Here is a 20,992-nt window from a genome sequence, read left to right as displayed (position 1 = left end):
GTTTCCAGCTGTTCCTTTGAAGAGTGATACCTGTTTCTTGGAGGACACTTGAGAGAATAATTTTTAATGAATACATTTTTATAGAGAAATACGACAGGCATCCCCACAAAAACTAAGACCAAGTTTCCTATACTCACAATCATTATATCATTTTTCCTCTTCTAAGTAATATAAAATGAGAAATATATAAATATTAAAAGATCTTGGCAAGAAAAGTCACTGATATCATTACTGCTCAGCAATATTCCAAAAATTAACTGAATCTTTTTTCTTTTTTTTAAGATTTTATTTATTTATTCTTAGAGAGGGAAGGGAGGGAGGTAGAGAGAGAGAGAAACATCAATGTGCAGTTGCTGGGGAATATGGCCTGCAACCCAGGCATGTACCCTGGTTGGGAATCGAACCTGCAACACTTTGGTTCGCAGCCCGCGCTCAATCCACTGAGCTACACCAGCCAGGGCTAACTGAATCTTAAAGACCTAAATAAACACTGAGATTTTTCATGTTCCTAGAAACAATGATTCATTGTGATCAATATATCAATTCCTTTCCAGGTTAATTATACATTTCATATACTATCTGTCAAAATACAGGTAAGCCTAAGACCTCTAAAATTATTTTAATAATTATATGGAATATAGTTGTTTTAAAGAGAAAGTGTTTCTAATAAGAATATTGTGTAGTAGGCCTCTTAACATATGTGAAAATCAACTTGCATGACCCAAAATAATGTAGTATTTGCTTAGGACTAATAAACCAATGAAAGGAAAAGAGTCTAGAAATAGGTACACATATTTGCACTTTATCATAAACATCCCATATCAGATTAGGGCAGTAGGTTGCATTTTTGAGAAATATGTTGAAAAACTTGGTCTTATCACAACAGAAAGCCCTTTGTATAGTACATTTAAATTATTTACTCACATGCACACACACAAATGCACACATATAAACACAGCAGGAGTGTAACTGATAATACATCTTTAAGAGAAAACTGTAACCATCAATAAAAGTGAGCATGTAAACGGTCTACTTAACACAAAGTAATTTCTTTCAGGATGTCCACAACAGCACAGAGTAGGGCACTGGCTAAATGGGATCATAACATGTGGTATATTTACACATGGAATAATAGACAGCAGGGAACTGTTGGGACTACAGAGACAAGTAACACCATGATTAAACCGAGGAAGTCAGTATTTTGGATAAAAGACTTAGAAAAATTTGCACTATGTAGCATAATTTTAATAAACATAAATAATATTAAAACTGTACACTTTATATATTAAGAATACATACATATGCAGTTAAGTTATTTTTAACTATAATTAATAAAAAATTCAACATTAGGATTACCTCTGGAAAGGAGAGGAATGGGATACACAGGTAATTTCAATATTGATTGTATTGTGGGTATAAATTGCATATATTATTTGTATGCATGAAAAAATTCATAACAAAATTTTTAAGTAAGAAAAGTTCTAATTTATTTTAGTTACAAAAAAATTCTTACAAAACATAGATGATGTTACTACAATACAGTGAAAGCAACTCCATCTTCTTCCTAGTTTGTGATGTTCTTTAGGGGCTACACACTGAGAAAAAAAATATAAAGGTAAGATTCAAATCCAAAATTTTGTTTATATAAAAACAAACCATTACAAGGTCTATAATTTAAAGTATTGAAGTTGAATGCAACTTTTCAGGAACACATTGCTCTGCAAATGATACATTTCTTTACCAAAACCTCAGTGTCATGAAGACAAAATAAGCTGCATCTACTCTTTGAAGAATGGTGAAAAGGCACATGATTACTAGTGAGGAAAAGCATGAAAATATGTTTACAATTTGGATTAGTATGGTATTCTATACTCTAGTCAAGAACTAGAATCCATTTTCATTGTCGACCATCCCATTTGGGTTCATCCCAACCTCTGAATGTATCCAACACCCTGTCTAACAGAACTGTTCCATGATTGTGCATTTAAACAAATATGGTATCATCTCCTATCTAAACATCCTGAACTTCAAAAGCACAGGCATCAAAATGAGAAACAGAAGTAATCTTGAAGACAAAATGCTTAAGGCAGCTGCAAAGGTTTGTTGTATGCATTCAACAACAAACATTAAAATTCTGAAATAAAGTACAAACTGAAACTACCAGAGGGACTGGGGGACAGTGATGCTGGGGGAAAATAGGGAAAGGGCCATCAAGGGTCAGGTATTAAGGAGATCTGGACAAAGCCAAAGGAGTAGTTTGAGGATGGGAGATGAAGATGAGTGTGGTAGGAAAGTGTGGTGGGGTGAAAATGGAAACAACTGTATTTGAACAACAATAAACATAAATAAATAAATAAATAAATAAATACTACTGTTTGAACATTAGAGATATGTTCTAAACATTAGCCGAATTGATTTCTCATTATTTGGGTAAAAGCCAATGTTCAAAGTTACCTTGTTTTTCACTCACTAAGGAAAAAAAAACTCTTCTAAAGCCCATTTCAATATAAACAATAGAAAACTATCTGACAATGACCACAGGGGAGGAGTTGGGAGGAGAGTAGCAAAAAGGGGAAGGGCCAAGCCAAGAAACAAGAATAAAGGACTCCTGGGCATGGACAGGGTGGGGGACATTGACTGTGGGAGGTGGAGGTTGGTGGTACAGGGCAGGGGAAAGCAATGGACAACTGTAACTGAACAATAAAAAATGTTACAAGCTGAATTTAGTGAATTTTTCCTAATAATAGGAAAAATACTTGTGCCTTTTTATTCACCCTTCAGAATTTCTGTATTAGATTGAGTCTAACCTCAAAGGATAATTTCTTCTACTTTTTGACACCTTTGTATGAATAAAGAAAAGCACCCCAAGAGAACTCATTGTGCTGACTAAGTCATCCATTCTTAGAATGCATTGTCTCTTTGTTGCTTCAGAATTAGTAACAAGTGCATTCAATATGAGTGACGCATTCTCATTCTAGCTATAGCTAACTTCTTCCACCAGAGTTTTTTCATAGCATTTGTCATTTCTGCATTTCTCAAAGTGTATATTAGAGGATTCAACATGGGAGTGATAACAGTATAAGCCACACTTATGAATTTATCAACAGGAGAGTTAGAAACAGGTCTCACATACGTAAAAATGCAGGGAACAAAAAACAGAACAACCACCATGATGTGGGAACCACAGGTAGACAGGGCTTTGCGCCTGCCTTCCCGACTGTGAGTTTTAAGGGAACTTAGTATGACTCCATAGGATGTTAGTAGACAAATAAAGATGACCACACAGATTGCTCCACCATTAGCAACCACAGTGAGACCTAAGATGTAGGTGTCAGTGCAGGCAAGTTCTAATAGTGGGTACATGTCACAAATGAAGTGGTCAATGACATTGGGGCCACAAAAGGGGAGATTGTACACAAAGAGAAGTTGAACCACAGAATGCACAAAACCTCCAGCCCAGGACACCACCAACAGCAGAATGCAAACCTGTCTATTCATGATGGTTATGTAATGCAGTGGCTTACAGATGGCCACATAGCGATCATAGGCCATGGCCACCAGAAGGAACACCTCAGCACCCCCAAAAAGGTGTTCCAGAAACAGCTGTCCCATGCAAGCTGAGAAGGAAATTGTCTTTTGATCACGGAGTAAGTCTATGACCAATTTGGTTGAAATGACAGTGGAAATCGCTGCATCCATGAGTGACAGATAGATAAGGAAGAAGTACATGGGGGAGCCCAGAGAGGGGCTGGCAAGAACAGTCACCACAATGAGCAGGTTGCCCACCACTGTCGCAATGTAAATGAGCAAAAATATCACAAATAATGCTTTTTGGCCCCCAGGATCCTGAGTGAAGCCCAGGAGGACAAATTCTGTCACATTGTTACTATGTCCCATTTAGTCTTCTCTAAAGCCAGTTTCCAGGGTGAGAGCTCAGGAGAAGGGACCTGTAATGAAATCATGATCACACTATGAATACATCCATTATGTTTTGGAGCACACCTTCATTATTTTATTTTCTACAGTGATTTACACACACACACACACACAAACACACACAAACGTTTGGTCAAGATCTATGTGTTCTTCTTCCTAATAGAATATTGCACCTTCCCTTGACAATTCTGTTTCTCCTCGGATGATTTTTTTAGGCCACAAGTCAGAGGTTCTCCCTTTAAGTCTTAGTGGATTGGTGACAAAGAAAAATACCAAAGGCCCCACAGCCAGTTGTATATTTAATAGAATCTTATTTGAAGTATCAGTCCTGGGCACACAAGTCAGCAATGACTTACTCTCTCCTGGTGTCAAAAAAAAAATCTCTAAATATTTGGCATGAATTCAGTCTTCTCAGTTGGTAGTATTTCTGGTGAGGACCTTCATAATATAATTGATGTAGCACGAAAAATCACGTCTCTTTTGGAATAACTCACTTTGAAAAGTTACTACTATGAAAAGTTGCTATTAGGTATTCAGTCCTGTATGTCTCAAACGATTTTCAGTCTTCATGGGTCTATCAGTACATTTCCACACACTGGAATACATCAGACCATGACATTACTGGCACATGGTTCCATAAAGGAATTGCTCATTTGGACTCTGTGACTTTCAGCAATTTTTGTTTCTTTTTTTCTTTTTACTATCAGCTTTCTAAAAAGTTGTAATTTGATCTATGTGATATTTGCTATACTACAACCCTTAACACAGAGGTGCTATTTAGATTTTCACCAAATATTTTTGACAGCAACACACGTATAGTAGGGGATTTTAACATGCCACTGTCAAAAATGGACAGATCTTCCAAACAAAATATCAACAAAGATATTGTGGCATTGAACAATGCCCTAGTTGAAATGAACTTAACCGATATATATAGAGCTCTTCATCTCAAGTGTACATTTCTATGATACATGATCTGTGTATTGCATTGTATGCCCACTACCCAAAGTCAAATCATCCTCCATCTTCATAGATATGGCCCCTCTACCCTTCATTATGAACACCAATATTCCCACTGGTTACCAGTGTACTGTTGCTGTGTCTATGAATTTCAGTTTTCAAAACATTCACACATATAAAGCTTCCATATAAGAATCAAAATCCCACATGGGAAATGTGGTCAGTAATATTGTAATAACTATGTATGGAGCAGGGTGGGTACTGGAAGTATGGAGGGGAACACACTATGGAGAATATGATTGTGTGGCCACTATGCTATAGCCCTGAAACTAGTACGGAATAATATTGAATGTAAAGTATAATTTAAACATTTCAAAATAAAAAATCCAAAATCTTATATCAAGCTTCTACAATAGGATAGGAAATTATTTTTCCCTATTTTAACACCTTATCTACATTACAATTTTAAATTTTCTCATTATTGTTATTTTTAATTTTATTTTAATTGTTGTTCAACTACAATTTTCTTTTACTCCCATCCCAGCCCACCCACCCAACCCTCCCCACCTCCCTCCCATTTCCACCCACCCCTAGTTTTGTCCATGTGTCCTTTATACTTGTTCCTGTAAACCCTTCCCCTTTTCACCTGAAATTCCCTTGAAATTCTCATTATTTTTAAATTAAGTTTGGGGGTGACATAAGATATATGCATCCCTATGTTCATTGCAGCCTTATTCATGGTGACCAAGGCATGAAAACAACCAAAGTGTCTCTCAGTAGGTGGCTGGATAAAAGAGACCCACCACACACACAATACTACTCCACCATGAGACAAGATGAAACCCTGTCATTGCAACAACATAGATGTACCTGGAGTTTCTGCTAAGTGAAATAAGTCAGACAGAAAAAATCAAGAACCATATGATTTCACTCACATATGGGAAAGAGAAATGAAAGCAAAACATAAACAAGTAAGAAAAACAAACAAAAACTTATAGACACAGACAAAAGAAGAGTGGTTACTCCACAGGAAAGGGGGGAGGGTAGTAAAGGGAAAAGGGAGTCATATGTAAGGAGAAAAAGATCTGCTTGGAGTGGTAAACACTCAATGTAATATACAGATGATGTATCACAAGTTCTCTGATTTAAAAGCCTTAGAATAATTAGAAATGTTAATTTACCATGTAAAATATAATAGCCCATGAACCAAGACTATGAACCCATTAGGTTATTTCAAATGTATTCCATGTTTCTCTTTGTTATTTAACAAAACAAACAAGAAACACCTGTCAAACTCGAATGCTAAAAACCAAACACATTTCATATATTCTGGTTCATTTTCTTAATTTGCTACCTTAATTTTCTTAATTCAGATTTCCTCCAATGAAAATATGTACATTTAAGATATTTGCAACATTTAAATATGCTGTATGAATTTCAGTTGTTCTAAGAACTCACCTCAGGTGTTTCCCTTAGTCTTTAAAATCAGTGCTCCTTTCATTGGCAGTGACTGTGGGTACCTCCTGTATCTATGTGTGATCATGGACAATGAGTAATGTACAGTGATCAGCAGATGTAGAAATGACTTCACGTGGCCGTACTTCCCATGTTGCCACACAGACTCCCCATCACCTCAGTCTTTCAGACAAGGGCTGCAGTATCTAACACAGATATCTAGGATACAAAGACACTTAAATGAAAATTAAATATTTACTTGTAAAATTCTTGAACACTTTCACCTGCAGGGAAAATTTCTTCAAAGAAAAACAAAGATGCTGTGTTCTCATGGCTATGTAAAAAACTGGTGGAATCTGTGGAAATTAACTTGGCCAAATCCATTCTTTGCCAATTCAAAAACCCCAGAAATTTTAAAACACTGACAGTAGTTATTTGAATGTACTTCTCCTCAGTCAGTTGTGACAAGGTAAACCAAAAGTACCTTCCTCTGAGGACTTAGGATAGCATTCATGTCTCTGACCATTAATCTCTGTAGCTAACAAAACAAATGCTGGGATTTATACCCCTTAAGTAGCCAATAACTGGGCATTCTCCCAGGTAGTAGAACTCTTCAGTCTTTCAGCCACTCAAACAGCATATCCCTAAAGACACCTTTTCCCTAATTAAATGTATGTCTCCATCTCCCCAAGTTCATCCCAGAAAATGGGGAGTTTACAAAAGTTTCTACAAGCAATGGGAGATATCTATGCCAAGGAAAATATAACAAGGAAACATTAAAGGAATAAGATACCAGTTGAAGATAAACTTTGCTTAGGCAGAAAGTTGAGTTTCCAGAAATATCTCAGGTATTTCTATTGCATAAATAATTCTTGCACATTTATGGGCAGACCCAGCCTCTCTGGCTTTTTATATCATTTCTGTTTTAAAGAAAACAAAATGTAAGGTCATTATAGATTAGTTTATTAGAATTTTCAGAACAAATTCAAATGAAGTAATGACAGATTTCTCCCCTAGAACAATCCTTAGAGAAAAAAGATTTGGGTCCTTCCAAGAAAAAATAACAAACAGATAAATAGATGAAAAACTTGTGTTTTGAAAAGAAAAAACTATATAACGTGATTCAGAATTTATGTGTTTCATTGTAGGAAATCTTTAGGTAAGGCAAACATTATTTAAACCCAAATGAAAGGAGAACCAGTCTTGGGTCCCTTTATCAGCCATATCCCTACCAGAGGTGTCCAACCCATTGTCCAAGGGCCCTAGGAGCTCTGCATCACTTGAATACAGCCCCACACAAAATCATAAATTTACTTAGAAACTTTTTTTTGCTTGTCAATTTGCATTTGTGTTTGTGTATTTAGTGTATGGCCCAAGACAATTCTACCTCTTCAAGTGTGACACAGACATGCCAAAAGTTTGGATGTGCTGCTAGGTGTTACAGGCCCAGAGCTCAGAGACAGACAGGTGGGGACTTGAGGGATTTATTGAAGTTGATGTTTCAACTACTGAAAGGACAAGTAATCACAGCTGTGGAGTTCTGAAGGCCTGAATCCATCTCAGCTGAATCATAATGATTCTAGTCCACTAACTCAGTCCTTTATTTTCAGTCTAGTAGGAAGTGAGTAACTTTCTATAAAACAGAAATTATTTTACACAAGGGCATGCCTCCACATCATGTCTGTGATGGCTTCCCCTGTACTTTCCTTAGGATGCTTTACTATGGGCTCCACTGAGCTTCTGCACATCCACATATATTGTCATAAGGGCCTTAGATAAGAAAGCATTAACTACTTATCTGAACCAGTTGAAGATTTTAATTATGTGCTAAGCCCACCAAAAGTTGGTGCTTTCCAGATTTAAAAAAAAAAATGGATGAAATCTACCAACCCCAAATGTTATACACATTACTTCTAAGATTTAAAGGGTACATCTAAGCACTGTTCTTCTCCTCAGGTTCAGTGGCAAAATATGGAGAAGATATCCTTAATTTAGAAGAACTATCTGATATGATAAAGTTACTCTGGACTAAATTAGGACTCAGAACTGGAGAACAAATACATGCATAGGTTCAATTCTCCACATTCCTTCCAGCTTAATGCAATGAACTGCTAATGCTTTCTGTTCATCTGAATGATAGATGTTTGCCAGATCCAACCATGATTACAATAGCCAAGAAGCTGAATTTATATGCTCCAATAATAATAGTACACTGCTAATAATAACTGATACAGATTTTGCGTCAAAATATGTAATGATCCATAGTAATTCTCTATAAGCCATATCTATTGTCATGTTCAGAAAGGAAATTTAGATATGAGCATACTCTAAATAAGTCAAGCTATTACACTGATAGCATCATAAGAGTTTCTTAAAGGGAGAAGCTTGGGAAGATGTGGGAGCTATTGTAAACATTTTAGTTAACTCTGATGGTTCAATCTAGCCAAAATACCAAGCCTACTCCAATTTGGCCAATATATGGGAATAACATGGTCCATGACCATTAGAGAACTCTACAAATCCTACCTAATCCATTACTATTTCTCTCATATCCTGGTATATAACAAGAAAAAAAGAACCCTGACTCCAGGGGACTTAAATGGGAAATTATTCATGCAATGCCATTGGAACCCCATAATGCTAGTGCTCAGATGTTTTCAGAAGGGTCTACTATATGAATATTTGATGCCTAGAGACTTTGGCAGAAGCCTAATCCCAACATCCCATTTTGAAAACTTGAATTGGAGATTCAGTAATTCCCTAATGCAGTCAACACATGCAGCACATTGTAAAGAAAAATCCTGGAGGTCATAGGATTTTCATAGAGACACAATTGAATAGCATCACAAGCACCCTTTATGTCATAGGTGATGTCAGAAGGTCATTCCCAAAAGCATGAAAGAGCTTAATAAAGTCCCCTAATGAAATGGAAGCAGTTTATACAGAAATATGTTATGGGAGGACATAATAAAGATAATATTTTTGAAAATCAGTAAAATAGAAGCAAAAGAAAAGCAAAACACCTGCAAGGTGGTACCTATAGAGAAAAGAGAAAAAAAAACAAATTATTCATATCATAAATAAAAGCAAATGAACATCATACAGATCCCTCATACAGGGTAAAGGGGGCCCAAAACATGGTGACAAAGGATTTGACTTTAGCCCTGATTGGTGTGTCTCAGTTGGGCATCATTCCACAAAACAAAACAAAGGTCACCGATTCTATTCTCAGGGCACATGCCTGGACTGTGGACCAGGTCCCTGGTTAGAAAGGTATGGAAAGCAACTGATCGACATTGCTCTCCCTTTCTTCCTTTCTCCCTTCCCCCTCTCTCTAAAAATAAATAAATAAAATCTATATTTAAAAAGATATGTGACTTTGTGTAGTGAGAACACCAAGAGATATATAGAACTTGTATCATAGAAATGTACACTTGAAAGTTACACAACCTTATTAAGCAATGTTACCCCAATAAACTTAAATTTTAAAAGAGAAAACAAAATGTGGAAAAAATAAATAAAATTAGGATCCTCAAAATCAACCATCACATCTAAAGGACACTGGAACCGTTTGCCGCATTATTTCAGAGAGACAACAAGGGCACCTATACGCTACTGGGGGCTATGGATTAAAAACAGAATCTTCTATGTGGAGTCAAAAATACAATTAAAAAAAGGAAAATAAAATAAAAAGAATAATCAATTGTAATTATGAAAATGTTAACTCAGTGAATTGGATAACTTAGATTAAATGGGTAAAGTATGAGGAAAAGACAACCTGTTGAAATGACTCAAAGAAATTGATAAGCTAAGTACTCCCGTATCTCCTAAAAAATGAACCATCCTTTTCTGTAGACATGACTATGTCATAAGAAATACTAAGGAACCTTCGGGGATTACTAGAAGTAGTCAGTGAACTTAGCCAGTTTATAAAATTCAAGATCAAAATAATTATTCAATTGCACTTCTATATATTAGCATCAACAATAATTAGAAAATAAAAACAATTTAAGCACCTTTACAATAGCATCTGAAAAAATAAACACTTAGGAAAAGATGAGCAAGATCCTTGTCTAAAACCTACAAATGTTCTCAGAATTAAGTTTTTAAACACCTAAATAATTGGATATATCATGTTCAGGAATTAGAAAATTCAAAATTGTTAAGATGTTATTCACTTCAAAATGATCTATATATTCACCTCAATCAGAATAAAACTGAGAGCATGCTATTTTGAAGATGGGAACAACTGTATTTCCACAAAACAAATACAGTCTCTCATCCCACATGCTGTTCTGCAAAGTGACTTTGCTGCACCCTCATAAATAGCACTGCTGTGAACATAGGGACACAAAAAGATGCTCAACACCACTAGCCATCAGAGGTGCAAGTTAAAACCACAATGAGATACCACCTCACACCTGTCAGAATGGCCATCACTAATAAATCAACAAAAAAGTACTGGGGAGGTTGTGGAGAAAAGGGAACCCTAGTCCACTATTGGTGGGAATGCAGACTGGTGTAGCCACTGTGGAAAACACTATGGAATGTCCTTAAAAACCTAAAAACAGAACTGTCTTTTCTTATTGTTGTTCAGTTTTGACCCAGAAAAAAAGAAGGAGCTCCTACCCTTTCCTGAAAGCTTGGATGGAACTGGAGAACATTATGGTCAGAGAAAAGTCAGGCACTAAAACACAAATACCACATGATCTCACCTATAAAAAGAACCCAATGAACAAAATACATTAACAAGCAAAATGGAACCAGAGGCATGGAAACATGGAACAGACTGAAGGTGAAGAAAGAACACGTGGGAGTATGATAAGGGTTGAATGAAGGGGAAGATAATAGTAAGGAACATGTATGAATGGCCCACAGACATGGACAACAGAGTGGGGAATGACTGTGGTAGAGGGAGGCAAGGAGTAGGCTGAACCGAAAAGGGGAAAAGGGAAAAAATCGAGCCAACTAATAGAATAACAAAAAATATTTTTTAATGGATATTCGGGTCTTCGTCTATTTTTAACCACGTTACTTGAGGAATTTACCCACTGAGTTATAGAAGTTCCTTGTCTCATTACAATATTAACCCCTTGTGAAATGTATGATTTGCAAATATTTTCTCCCATTCTGTGGAGCACCTTTTCATTTGGTTGCTTCTTTCCTATGATGTGCCATGCAGTGTGCATTTCCAACTTCAGGCCCTGGACTTCAAGCTGATGTCATGCTCGGATGAGATCTTAACTGGCCTGACAGCTTCTACCACCTCCCTCTGGGAGTCCTGAGTTGCCCTTTAACAAGTCTGACAATGTCACTGGAGAGGCTTTGTCTATACAGTCTTTTATCTACATGGAATAAAAAGAACAAAGGACCCAGATCAACAGCCTAATATCCCAACCATCCCTGCTAAGCACCATTCATAGGAACAAAGTCATCTTGGACCCTCCTTAAATGCCCAGCAATCAGCTGAACACTACAGAGTGACCTCAGTCCATGCCAAAAGAATCATTCAGTCAGGTTTTTCCTGAACTACCAGAAGGAGTATGAGGAGGACCATGAGCAACAACCCTAACACTAAACCCTGTAGGTGTATAAAATTTGATATAGTAAATAGGAAGTATTTAATTATTAATGGAATGAATCATAAAACAAATTATTTTACCTATTTGGGAGAAATAAACTTAGATCCTTTTTCATCACAAAATAAATTCTATATGGGTTAAAAAAATTTTTGAAAGCCATTTTAAAAAATAAGCTGTTATAATTAATAAAATCTTTTAAGAAGAAAATGGAATTTTCCAAGAGTAATGTTATGGAAGAAATAAAAGAAAGAATATGAAAATATAACATATTTATATAAGAACACCCATAATTATAGCATAAATAATATAAGGAAAATATTTGTAGCAAATATCAAAAAAAGAACAAAAATTTCTAGCAAATATGTACATACATTTACTCTAGAAAGAGTTCTTTAAAACTCATTAGTAGGGGAAGAAGAAGATGGCAGAGTCGTAAGAGGGTACAAATGGGGAAAAAACTAACCAATCTATAGAGGAACAGAGCAAAAAGACAACAGTACCAGAACATTTATGAAAATAGGAGACAAAAAATTGTAGCAGACATTGAAAAACCAGATCATAAGGAGAGTTCTTCAGGATAATAAGGGCCCAGGGATCAGCGCAGGGACCAGGGAGGTTGCAGCCTCAGGCCTGACGCTCCCAGGTCTGCCTCAGGGCACTCAGGAGGGAGCTGGGTCAACCACTCACTCCCTGGCCAGACAAGGATTGAACAGCACCAGGGGAGGCCTCCTTGCTTGAAGGCACAGACAGGGGAGTGAGGACGGAGAGACGATCACACAGGGGCTGTGAGCACCCACACATATGCCAGAGAAGAGTGTTCATCGGAGCCTGTGAGATCAAGGGCGGCCTGGCCATGAGCCCACATCCCCACCGGGAGAGAGTGTGGTTTTGTGGAAGACCCAGACCCCACAGCCCTGAACATGGAAAAGGCATGGGTGCTCCGCAGAATCCCCAGTGCCCAGGCCATGAGCTTGTGGGAATTGCGCACCCCTCAGGATCCCCAGAGCTCACACCTCTGAACCCAGAAAAGGTGTGGATGCTCCATGGGATCCTGGAGCCCACAGCGGTGAGGTCCAGAGAGCATGCTTAGGAGCGCCCAGACCCACCCCCAGGACCCTGCGGAGAGGCACCAGACCAGCTCCAGGAAGACATTATGGCTAGCCCTGGGGACAGTACACAAGAGGCTGACTGAGTTCTGACTGGGAAGGGACAAAGGCAATTCCAATCACGCCTCAGCCTGCTGAAGCCAACAAGACCAGAAAAACTGGTTTGGTCAGTCAGAAACAAACAAGAAGTTTTTTTGTTTGTTTGTTTGATTGTTTGATTTTATTTTTTAATTAACTTTTTATTTTTTAATTCTTATTCTTTTTATATCTCTCAATGCCTTATGCTTCTCTTTCTGTCACTCTAGTGTTATCCCTTCTTCCTTTCCAAATTTATCACTTCTTCATTACATCTGCTTCTTTTCCTTCTTATTTTTTGAACCTGGAGGATATTGCATATTTGTATAATATTTTTTTCATTACTCTTACATTTTTTACTTTAATGGTATTTTGGTATTCCTCTTCTTTTTGTATAGTCTTCTTTGCTTGGCTGATTATTTTGTATCATTTGACAGGTTTCCCCTGTTATCCCATTCATAGTGCATTGCTAATTTACTGTCCTTCATTTGTGTTCCATTAGTACACTCCTCAAGGTTCTATACTCCCTATTCTTGTTATTTAGACCTCATAGATTCTGTCACATGATTGTTGCTCTAATGTTACTATAAATACTACACAACACCCCTCCCAGATCTTAGCCCACTTCATGGTTTCCTGAACTCTATTACTGTAGTGGTTAACTCTATTCTATCACACACTACACCTATTTACTATTCTTTACTCTCACCCTACCTCAGAATCTGACCTCTCACAGCCTCATTGCTTTCTAGATTCAACTCACAATCCTTTCCTCCCCAACAAGAGTCTTATCTTCTTTCCCTCCATTCTAAAAAGTGGTTACTAGGGTGGAAGATCATGGTTAACACTATACAGAGCCAAAGGATCTCCTATTTCTTCTCTACTGGCTGCTACTGTAAATATAATAGACTACTCTCTTGCTGTCTTAAACCATTTTGCCTTACCCCTCCAACTGCTCAAAAAAAAAAGAGTAGGGGGAAGCTCTGAACACCAGGATACCTGAAGGACATTGCACCACCGAATCTCACAGGTATTCTACCACAGAAGTTCACACCATACAACCAGGGAACCAGAACAGATTAATTAAAGAAACAGAGGCTAATAAGAACAGTTTCACCAACAATGAGAAGACAAAGAAACAATCTCCAAATGAAGGGAAAGGAGGAAGAATCAGAAAGAATGCTAAATGAAATAGAAGCAACTCAATTATCAGATATTGAGTTGAAAGAAACAATTATCAGGGAGCTCAACGAACTCACAATGAGCTTTGAGAAATTACAGGGAAACTACAAAGAACTCACTGCAAACTATATCAACATAAAAAAGGAAATAGAAACTATCAACAAGGGCCAAGAGGAAATAAAGAATACAATTTCTGAACTGAAGAACACAGTAGAAAGAATGAAAAGCAAGATCGATGAAGCAGAAGATCGGATCAGTGAATTGGAAGACAAAGTAGAAAAAAAAAACACCAAGAAACAGCAAGAAAAAAAAAGAGACTCAGAAACAATGAAGAGGGATTGAGAGAAATGCAAGAGAATATGAAATGTAATAATATCCATGTAATAGGGATACCAGAAGGAGAAGAAGAGCAAGGGATAGAAAACCTATTTGAAAAAGTAATGATGGAAAACGTCCCTAATCTGATGAGAGAAAAAGTTACACCAATCCAGGAAACACAGAGAGTCCCAATCAAGAGGAACCCAAAGAGGGCCACCTCAAGACACATCATAATTAAAATGGCAAAATTTCAAGACAAAGAGAGAATCTTAAAGACAGTGAGGGAGAAACAGGAAGTCACATACAAGGGAGCCCCAATAAGGCTAGCAGCTGACTTCCCAATGGAAACGCTGCAAGCCAGAATAGAATGGCAAAAAATATTCCAAGTAATGAGAACCTGAGGTCTGCAACCAAGGCTATTTTACCCAGCAAGTCTCTCAATCAAGGTAGAAGGCCAAATAAGAAGCTTCCCAGGCAAAAGAAGTCTAAAAGAATACATCTCCACCAAACCAGCTCTGCAAGAGATGCTAAAGGGACTGCTTTAAGAAAAGGAAGGTGGGGCGGGGGGGGGGAACACAGGCATGTACATGGCAATGAATAAGTACCTATCAATAATAACCTTAAATGTAAATTGATTAAATGCTCCAATCAAAAGACATAGAATAGTGTTGGGAACCGCCCTGACTGGTATCAGAAGCTGAAACCCCCACCTAGGCTTAGGCTAAGGCTAAGGGAACGCCCTTGGAACCGTAAGCCAGCAAGGAGACAAAAGCTTATCTCCCTGGCAGGAATGCTGCTTCTGCTGCTTTATTCATAACTGAACCCCAAAAAGCTTGGTCGGTTAGCCAAAGACGGGTAAGATTCCCCACGGGGGGGAACGACCTAAGACAGGCACAATCACTTTGGGAGGCCCCCCAAAAGAAGGATTTGGGGGCTGCAGCAAAAGGAGGTGATGGACCCTCGCTCCTCAGCTTTGACATAGCCTGAGTTCTCATCATCTGGGAGAAAATCTCCTTATTGCCTTAGTTCCCTTGCTCCAGCTAAGCCTGAAACAATGCCAGGGTGGTGTAGCTCTGTGCAGAAAAGGGCGGATTCCCCGGGTGATCAGGCCTAAGAAAGAACATGTAAATTACTGTGAAACCTTCTTTGTTTAGAATGCTCTCAGTTGAATGAGAGGGGTCCAAGGAGGAAGTTTGTTCCTCAAAGTCTTACAGCTCTTTGACCCCCACTCAATGGACTAGCAGAGTTCCTTGTTTTCTATAGTTCCTTACTTCCCCCTGATAAGTACTGTACTTTACCTGAATTATTATGCAAAATAAGCCCAATAAAAGCAGGTATGGATGGTAAATTGGGGCGCTCCCCACTAGGGGGGGTGGCCATTTCGTCCCTACTTCCCCACAGAAACTAGTTTGTCTCTGTGCATGGTTTTTTTTTTTTTTCTCACGTGTTTTTCGGCAAGCCATCCACAGCGTTCCGTGGTCACTGCTGGCCGGTGACCTACGCAACAGAATAGCTGAATGGATAAGAAAGAATGACCCACACATATGCTGCCTACAAGAGACCCACCTCAGGACAAAAGACCTACAGAAACTGAAAGTGAAGGGCTGGAAACAAATTTTCTGAGCCAATGGACAGGAAAAAAAAAGCCGGGGTAGCAATACTCATATCAGAGAAAATAGACTTCCAAAAAGGGCCGTAAAGAGAGACTCAGAAGGTCACTTCATAATACTCAAGGGAAGAATCCACCAAGAAGACATAAACATAGTAAATACACATGCACCCAGCATAGGAGCACCAAAGTACATAAAGAAAATTTCAGAGGACTTCAAAAAAGACATTGACAGCAATACAATTACAGCAGTGGATTACAACACCCAACTGTCAAAAATGGACAGATCTTCCACACAAAATATCAACAAAGATATTGTGGCATTGAACAATACCCTAGATCAAATGGACTTAACTGGTATATATAGAGCCCTCCATCCCAAAGAAACTAAATACACATTCTTTTCAAATAGACATAAAACATTTTCAAAGATAGACTACATGACAGGACACATAACAAGCCTCAACAAATTCAAGAAAATTGAAATCATACCAAGCATTTTCTCAGATCACAAGGGACTGAAACTAGAAATCAGCCCCAAGGAGAAACACCCAAAACACTCAAAATCATGAAGATTAAATAGCATGCTATTAAACAATGATAGGTCAAGAATGAAATGACAGAAGAAATCAAAAAGTTTCTGGAAACAAATGAAAATGAACTCACAACAAACCAAAACTTATGGGACACAGCAAAGGCAGTTCTGAGAGAGAAGTTCATAGTGATACAGGACTACCTAAAAAACATAGAAACATTTCAAACAAACAACCCTACATCTACAAAAATTCATGGAACAACAACAAAGGCAGCCCAGAGCAAGTAGAATGAAAGAAATAACCAAGATCAGAGCAGAATTAAATGACGTAGAGACTAAAAGTACAATTCTAAGAATCAATGAATACAGGATCTGGTTCTTTGAAAAGATAAACAAAATTGACAAGCCTTTAAACAGGCTCATCAAGAAAAAAAGAGAGAAGACCCAAATAAAAACAATCAGAAATGGAAGAGGAACTATTACAACTGATACCACAGAAATGCAAAGGATTGTAAGAAATTACTACGAAGAACTATATGCCAAGAAATTTGAAAACCTAAATGAAATGGACAACTTTCTACAAAAATATAGTCTTCCAAAACTCAATGAAGAAGAAGCAGAAAGCCTGAACAAATCAATAACAGCAAATGAAATTGAAACAATAATCAAAAAAACTCCAAACCACAAAAGCCCTGGACTTGATGGTTTCACAGAAGAATTCTACAAAGTATTTAAGGAAGAGCTAACCCCTATTTTTCACAGACTGTTCCAATAAATCCAAGAAGATGGAGGACTCCCAAATGCTTCTTATGAAGCCAGCATCATCCTAATCCCAACACCAGATAAAGACACAAGAAAGAAGGAAAACTTCAGGCCAATATCACTGATGAACATAGATGCTAAAATCCTCAACAAACTATTGGCAATCCACATCCGACAATACAATAAAAAGATCATACCCCATGACCAAGTGGGATTCATCTTAGGGATGCAAGGATGGTACATTATTCACAAATCAGTAAATGTAATACATCACATAAACAAAAGCAAAGACAAAAATCGGATGATCATATCAATAGATGCAGAAAAGCATTTGATAAGGTACAGCACCCATTTATGACAAAAACACTCAGCAAAGTGGGAATACAGGGAGCATCCCTCAAAGTAATAAAGGCCATATACAAGAAACCTACAGCCAACATCATACTCAATGGGCAAAAACTAAAATCTTTTCCACTAAGATTAGGAACAAGACAAGGCTGTCCACTTTCACCACTTCTATTCAAAATATACTGGAAGTTTTAGCCACAGTGATCAGACAAGAAAAAAATAAATAAAAGGCATCCACATCGGAAAGGAGGAAATAAAACTGTCATTGTTTGCAGGTGACATGATAGTGTACATAGAAAATCTTATAGACTCGGCCAAAAAAACTACTTGATGTAATAAATGAATTTGGCAAAACAGCGGGATACAAAGTCAATATTCAGAAATCAAAGGCATTTTTTACACCAGCAATGAAACAGCAGAAGTAGAAATCAAGAAAAAAAATCACATTTGATATAGCAAAAATATAAATGAAAAGCCTAGGAATAAACCTAACCAAAGAGGTAAAAGACAGTATTCAGAAAACTCCATAACACTAAAGAAAGAAATCAAGGAAGACACAAACAAATGGAAACATATATCATGTTCATGGATTGGAAGAATTAACATCATCAAAATGTTCATACCACCCAAAGCAATTTACACATTTAATGCAATACTTATTGAAGTACCAATGGCATATTTCACAGACATAGAACAAACACTTCAAAAATTTATGTGGAACCATAAATGACCCCGAATAGCTGCAGCAATTTTGAGAAAGAAGAGTAAAGTAGGAGGGATCACAATACCTGACACTAAACTATACTACAAGGCCATTGTAATCAAAACATCCTTGTACTGACATAAAAACAGGCACATGGAACAATGGAACAGAACAGAGAGCTCAGAAATAAACCCAAGTCACTATGGTCAATTAATATTTGACAAAGGGGGAAGCAACATAAAATGGAGTAAATATTGCCTCTTCAACAAATGGTGTTGGGAGAACTGGACAGCTACATGAAAAAAATAAAAATCGAACACCAACTTACACCTTACACAAAAATAAAATCAAGGTGGATAAAAGACTTAAATATACACTGTGACACCATTAAAGTCCTAGAGTAGAACATAGGCAGGAAAATCTCAGATATTTCACTCAGAAACATTTTTACTGACATGTCTCCTAGAGCAAGGGACATAAAGGAAAGAATAAACAAATGGGACCTCATCAAAATAAAAAGCTTCTGCATGGCTAAAGAAAACAGTATTAAAATAAAAAGAGAACCAACTGTATAGGAAAACATATTTTCCACTGACACTTCAGACAAGGGTTTAATTTCCAAAATATATAAAAAACTAACATGACTCTACTCTTAAAAGACAAGCAACCCAATTAAAAAATGGGAAAAGGACTTGAAAAGACACTTCTCCAAGGAGGACATACAGAGGATACAGAGACACATGAAAAGATGCTCGGTATTGCTAGCTATCAGAGAGGTGCAAATTAAAACCATAATAAGATACTACTTCACACCAGTCAGAATGGCCATCATAAACAAAGCAACAAACAACAAGTGTTGGAGAGGTTGTGGAGAAAAGGGAACCCTAGTGCACTGTTGGTGGGACTGCAAACTGGTACAACCACTATGGAAAACAGTATGGAACTTCCTCAGAAAACTAAAAATGGATCTGCCTTTTGACCCAGAAATTCCACTGATGGGACTATATCCTAAGAACCCTGAAACACCAATCCAAAAGAACTTTGCACCCCAATGTTCATAGCAGCACAATTTACAATAGCTAAGTGCTGGAAGCAACCTAGGTGCCCACCAGTAAATGAATGGATCAAAAAACTATGGTATATTTACACAATGGAATTCTATGCAGCAGAAAGAAACAAGAAGCTCCTACCCTTGCAACAGCATGGATGCAACTGGAAAGCATTATACTAAGTGAAATAAGCCAGGCAGTGAAAGACAAATACCACATGATATCACCTTTAACAGGAACCTAAACAACAAAACAAAGAAACAAGTAAAATATAACCAAAGACACTGAAATAGAGGACAGGCTGACAGTGACCAGAGGGGAGAGAAGAGGGAATTTCAAGGGAGAATGGGAAGGGTTTACAGGGACAAATATAAAGGACACGTGGACAAAAACTAGGGAGCGTGGAAATGGAAGGCAGGTGGGGAGGGCTGTAGGGGGATGCTGGAATGGGAATAAAAGGTAGAAAACTGCACTTGAACAATGACTAAAATAAAAATAATTAATTAATTAATTAATTAAGATGCTCATCCTTGAGCATCTTACAAACAACTGCAAGGACCTGGGTGAGAACTACATCAGCATGAAAAAGAAAATAGAAACTATAAACAAAAACCAGGAAGAAATGAACAATAAAATCTCATAAGTAAAAGACACATTAGAAGGAATTACAAGCAGGCTGGATGAAGCAGAGGCTGGAATCAGTGAGCTGCAGGACAAGTTAGAAAAAAACACCCAGATAGAGCAAGAAAAGCAAAAGAGACTCAGAAAGAATGAACAGGTGATAAGGGAAGTGCAGAAAATCATGAAATGGAATAATTGCCATATATTAGGGATAGTAGGAGGAGAAGAGCAAGGGATAGAAAACCTATTTGAAAGAGTAATGATGGAAATCTTCCCCAATTTATGAGAAAAATAGTCACACAAATCCAGGAAACACCAAGAGTCTCAATCAAGAGGAACGCAAAGAGGCCCACTTCAACACACATCATAATTAAAATGAGAAAATTCTGAGACAAAGAAAGAATCTTAAAGGTGGCAAGGTAGAAACAGGAAGTCACATACAAGGGAGCTCCCATGAGGCTAGCAGTGAAGGCAGTCCTAAGAAGGAAGTTCATAGTGATACAGGCTTACATAAAAAAACATAGGAACATTTCAAATAAACAACCTAACCCTACACCTACAAGAACTTGAGGAACAAAAACAAAAATAGTCCACAGCAAGTAGAAGGAAGGAAATAACCAACATAAGAGCAAAACTAAACAACATAGAGACTACAAGCATAGTTCTCAGGATCAATAAATCCAGAAGCTGGTTCCATGAAAAGATAAAAAAATTTGACAAGGCTTAAAGCAGACTAATCAATGAAAAAAGA

The 20,992-nt window shown here is 37.5% G+C and overlaps 3 protein-coding genes and 1 long non-coding RNA gene across 5 annotated transcripts in view; 1 reads left to right on the top strand and 3 right to left on the bottom strand.

The window, feature by feature from the left end:
- LOC114500110 (olfactory receptor 4A5-like) overlaps positions 1 to 20,992 on the bottom strand; it is a 133,826-nt gene that overhangs the window by 78,039 nt on the left and 34,795 nt on the right. The window contains exon 1 of one of the 2 annotated variants that reach the window (XM_028516702.2): positions 6,636 to 6,880. The exons of the other annotated variant lie outside the window; for it this stretch is intronic. The gene's annotated coding sequence lies outside the window, so the exon portion shown is untranslated. Of the gene's footprint in view, positions 1 to 6,635; positions 6,881 to 20,992 lie in introns of those variants that run through there. 2 annotated transcript variants of the gene reach the window in all.
- LOC114500172 (olfactory receptor 4A5-like) overlaps positions 1 to 20,992 on the bottom strand; it is a 74,500-nt gene that overhangs the window by 18,781 nt on the left and 34,727 nt on the right. The gene's annotated exons all lie outside the window — the stretch shown is intronic.
- LOC114500094 (olfactory receptor 4A5-like) lies at positions 2,724 to 3,939 on the bottom strand. The gene has a single exon (XM_028516685.2). It carries the CDS (start codon positions 3,895 to 3,897, stop codon positions 2,950 to 2,952), a length of 948 nt encoding a protein of 315 aa, XP_028372486.1. The 5' UTR covers positions 3,898 to 3,939; the 3' UTR covers positions 2,724 to 2,949.
- On the top strand, positions 14,679 to 20,529 carry LOC118501351. The gene is made up of 2 exons (XR_004903989.1): positions 14,679 to 14,733; positions 20,497 to 20,529. It is a non-coding gene; the product is annotated as an uncharacterized LOC118501351 (long non-coding RNA).

The sequence above is a fragment of the Phyllostomus discolor genome, chromosome 6, assembly GCF_004126475.2.
Source record: "Phyllostomus discolor isolate MPI-MPIP mPhyDis1 chromosome 6, mPhyDis1.pri.v3, whole genome shotgun sequence".
Taxonomy (NCBI): Eukaryota; Metazoa; Chordata; class Mammalia; order Chiroptera; family Phyllostomidae; genus Phyllostomus; species Phyllostomus discolor.
Note: the sequence above shows the minus strand (reverse complement) of the source record. Positions and strands in the feature narration are given on the sequence as shown.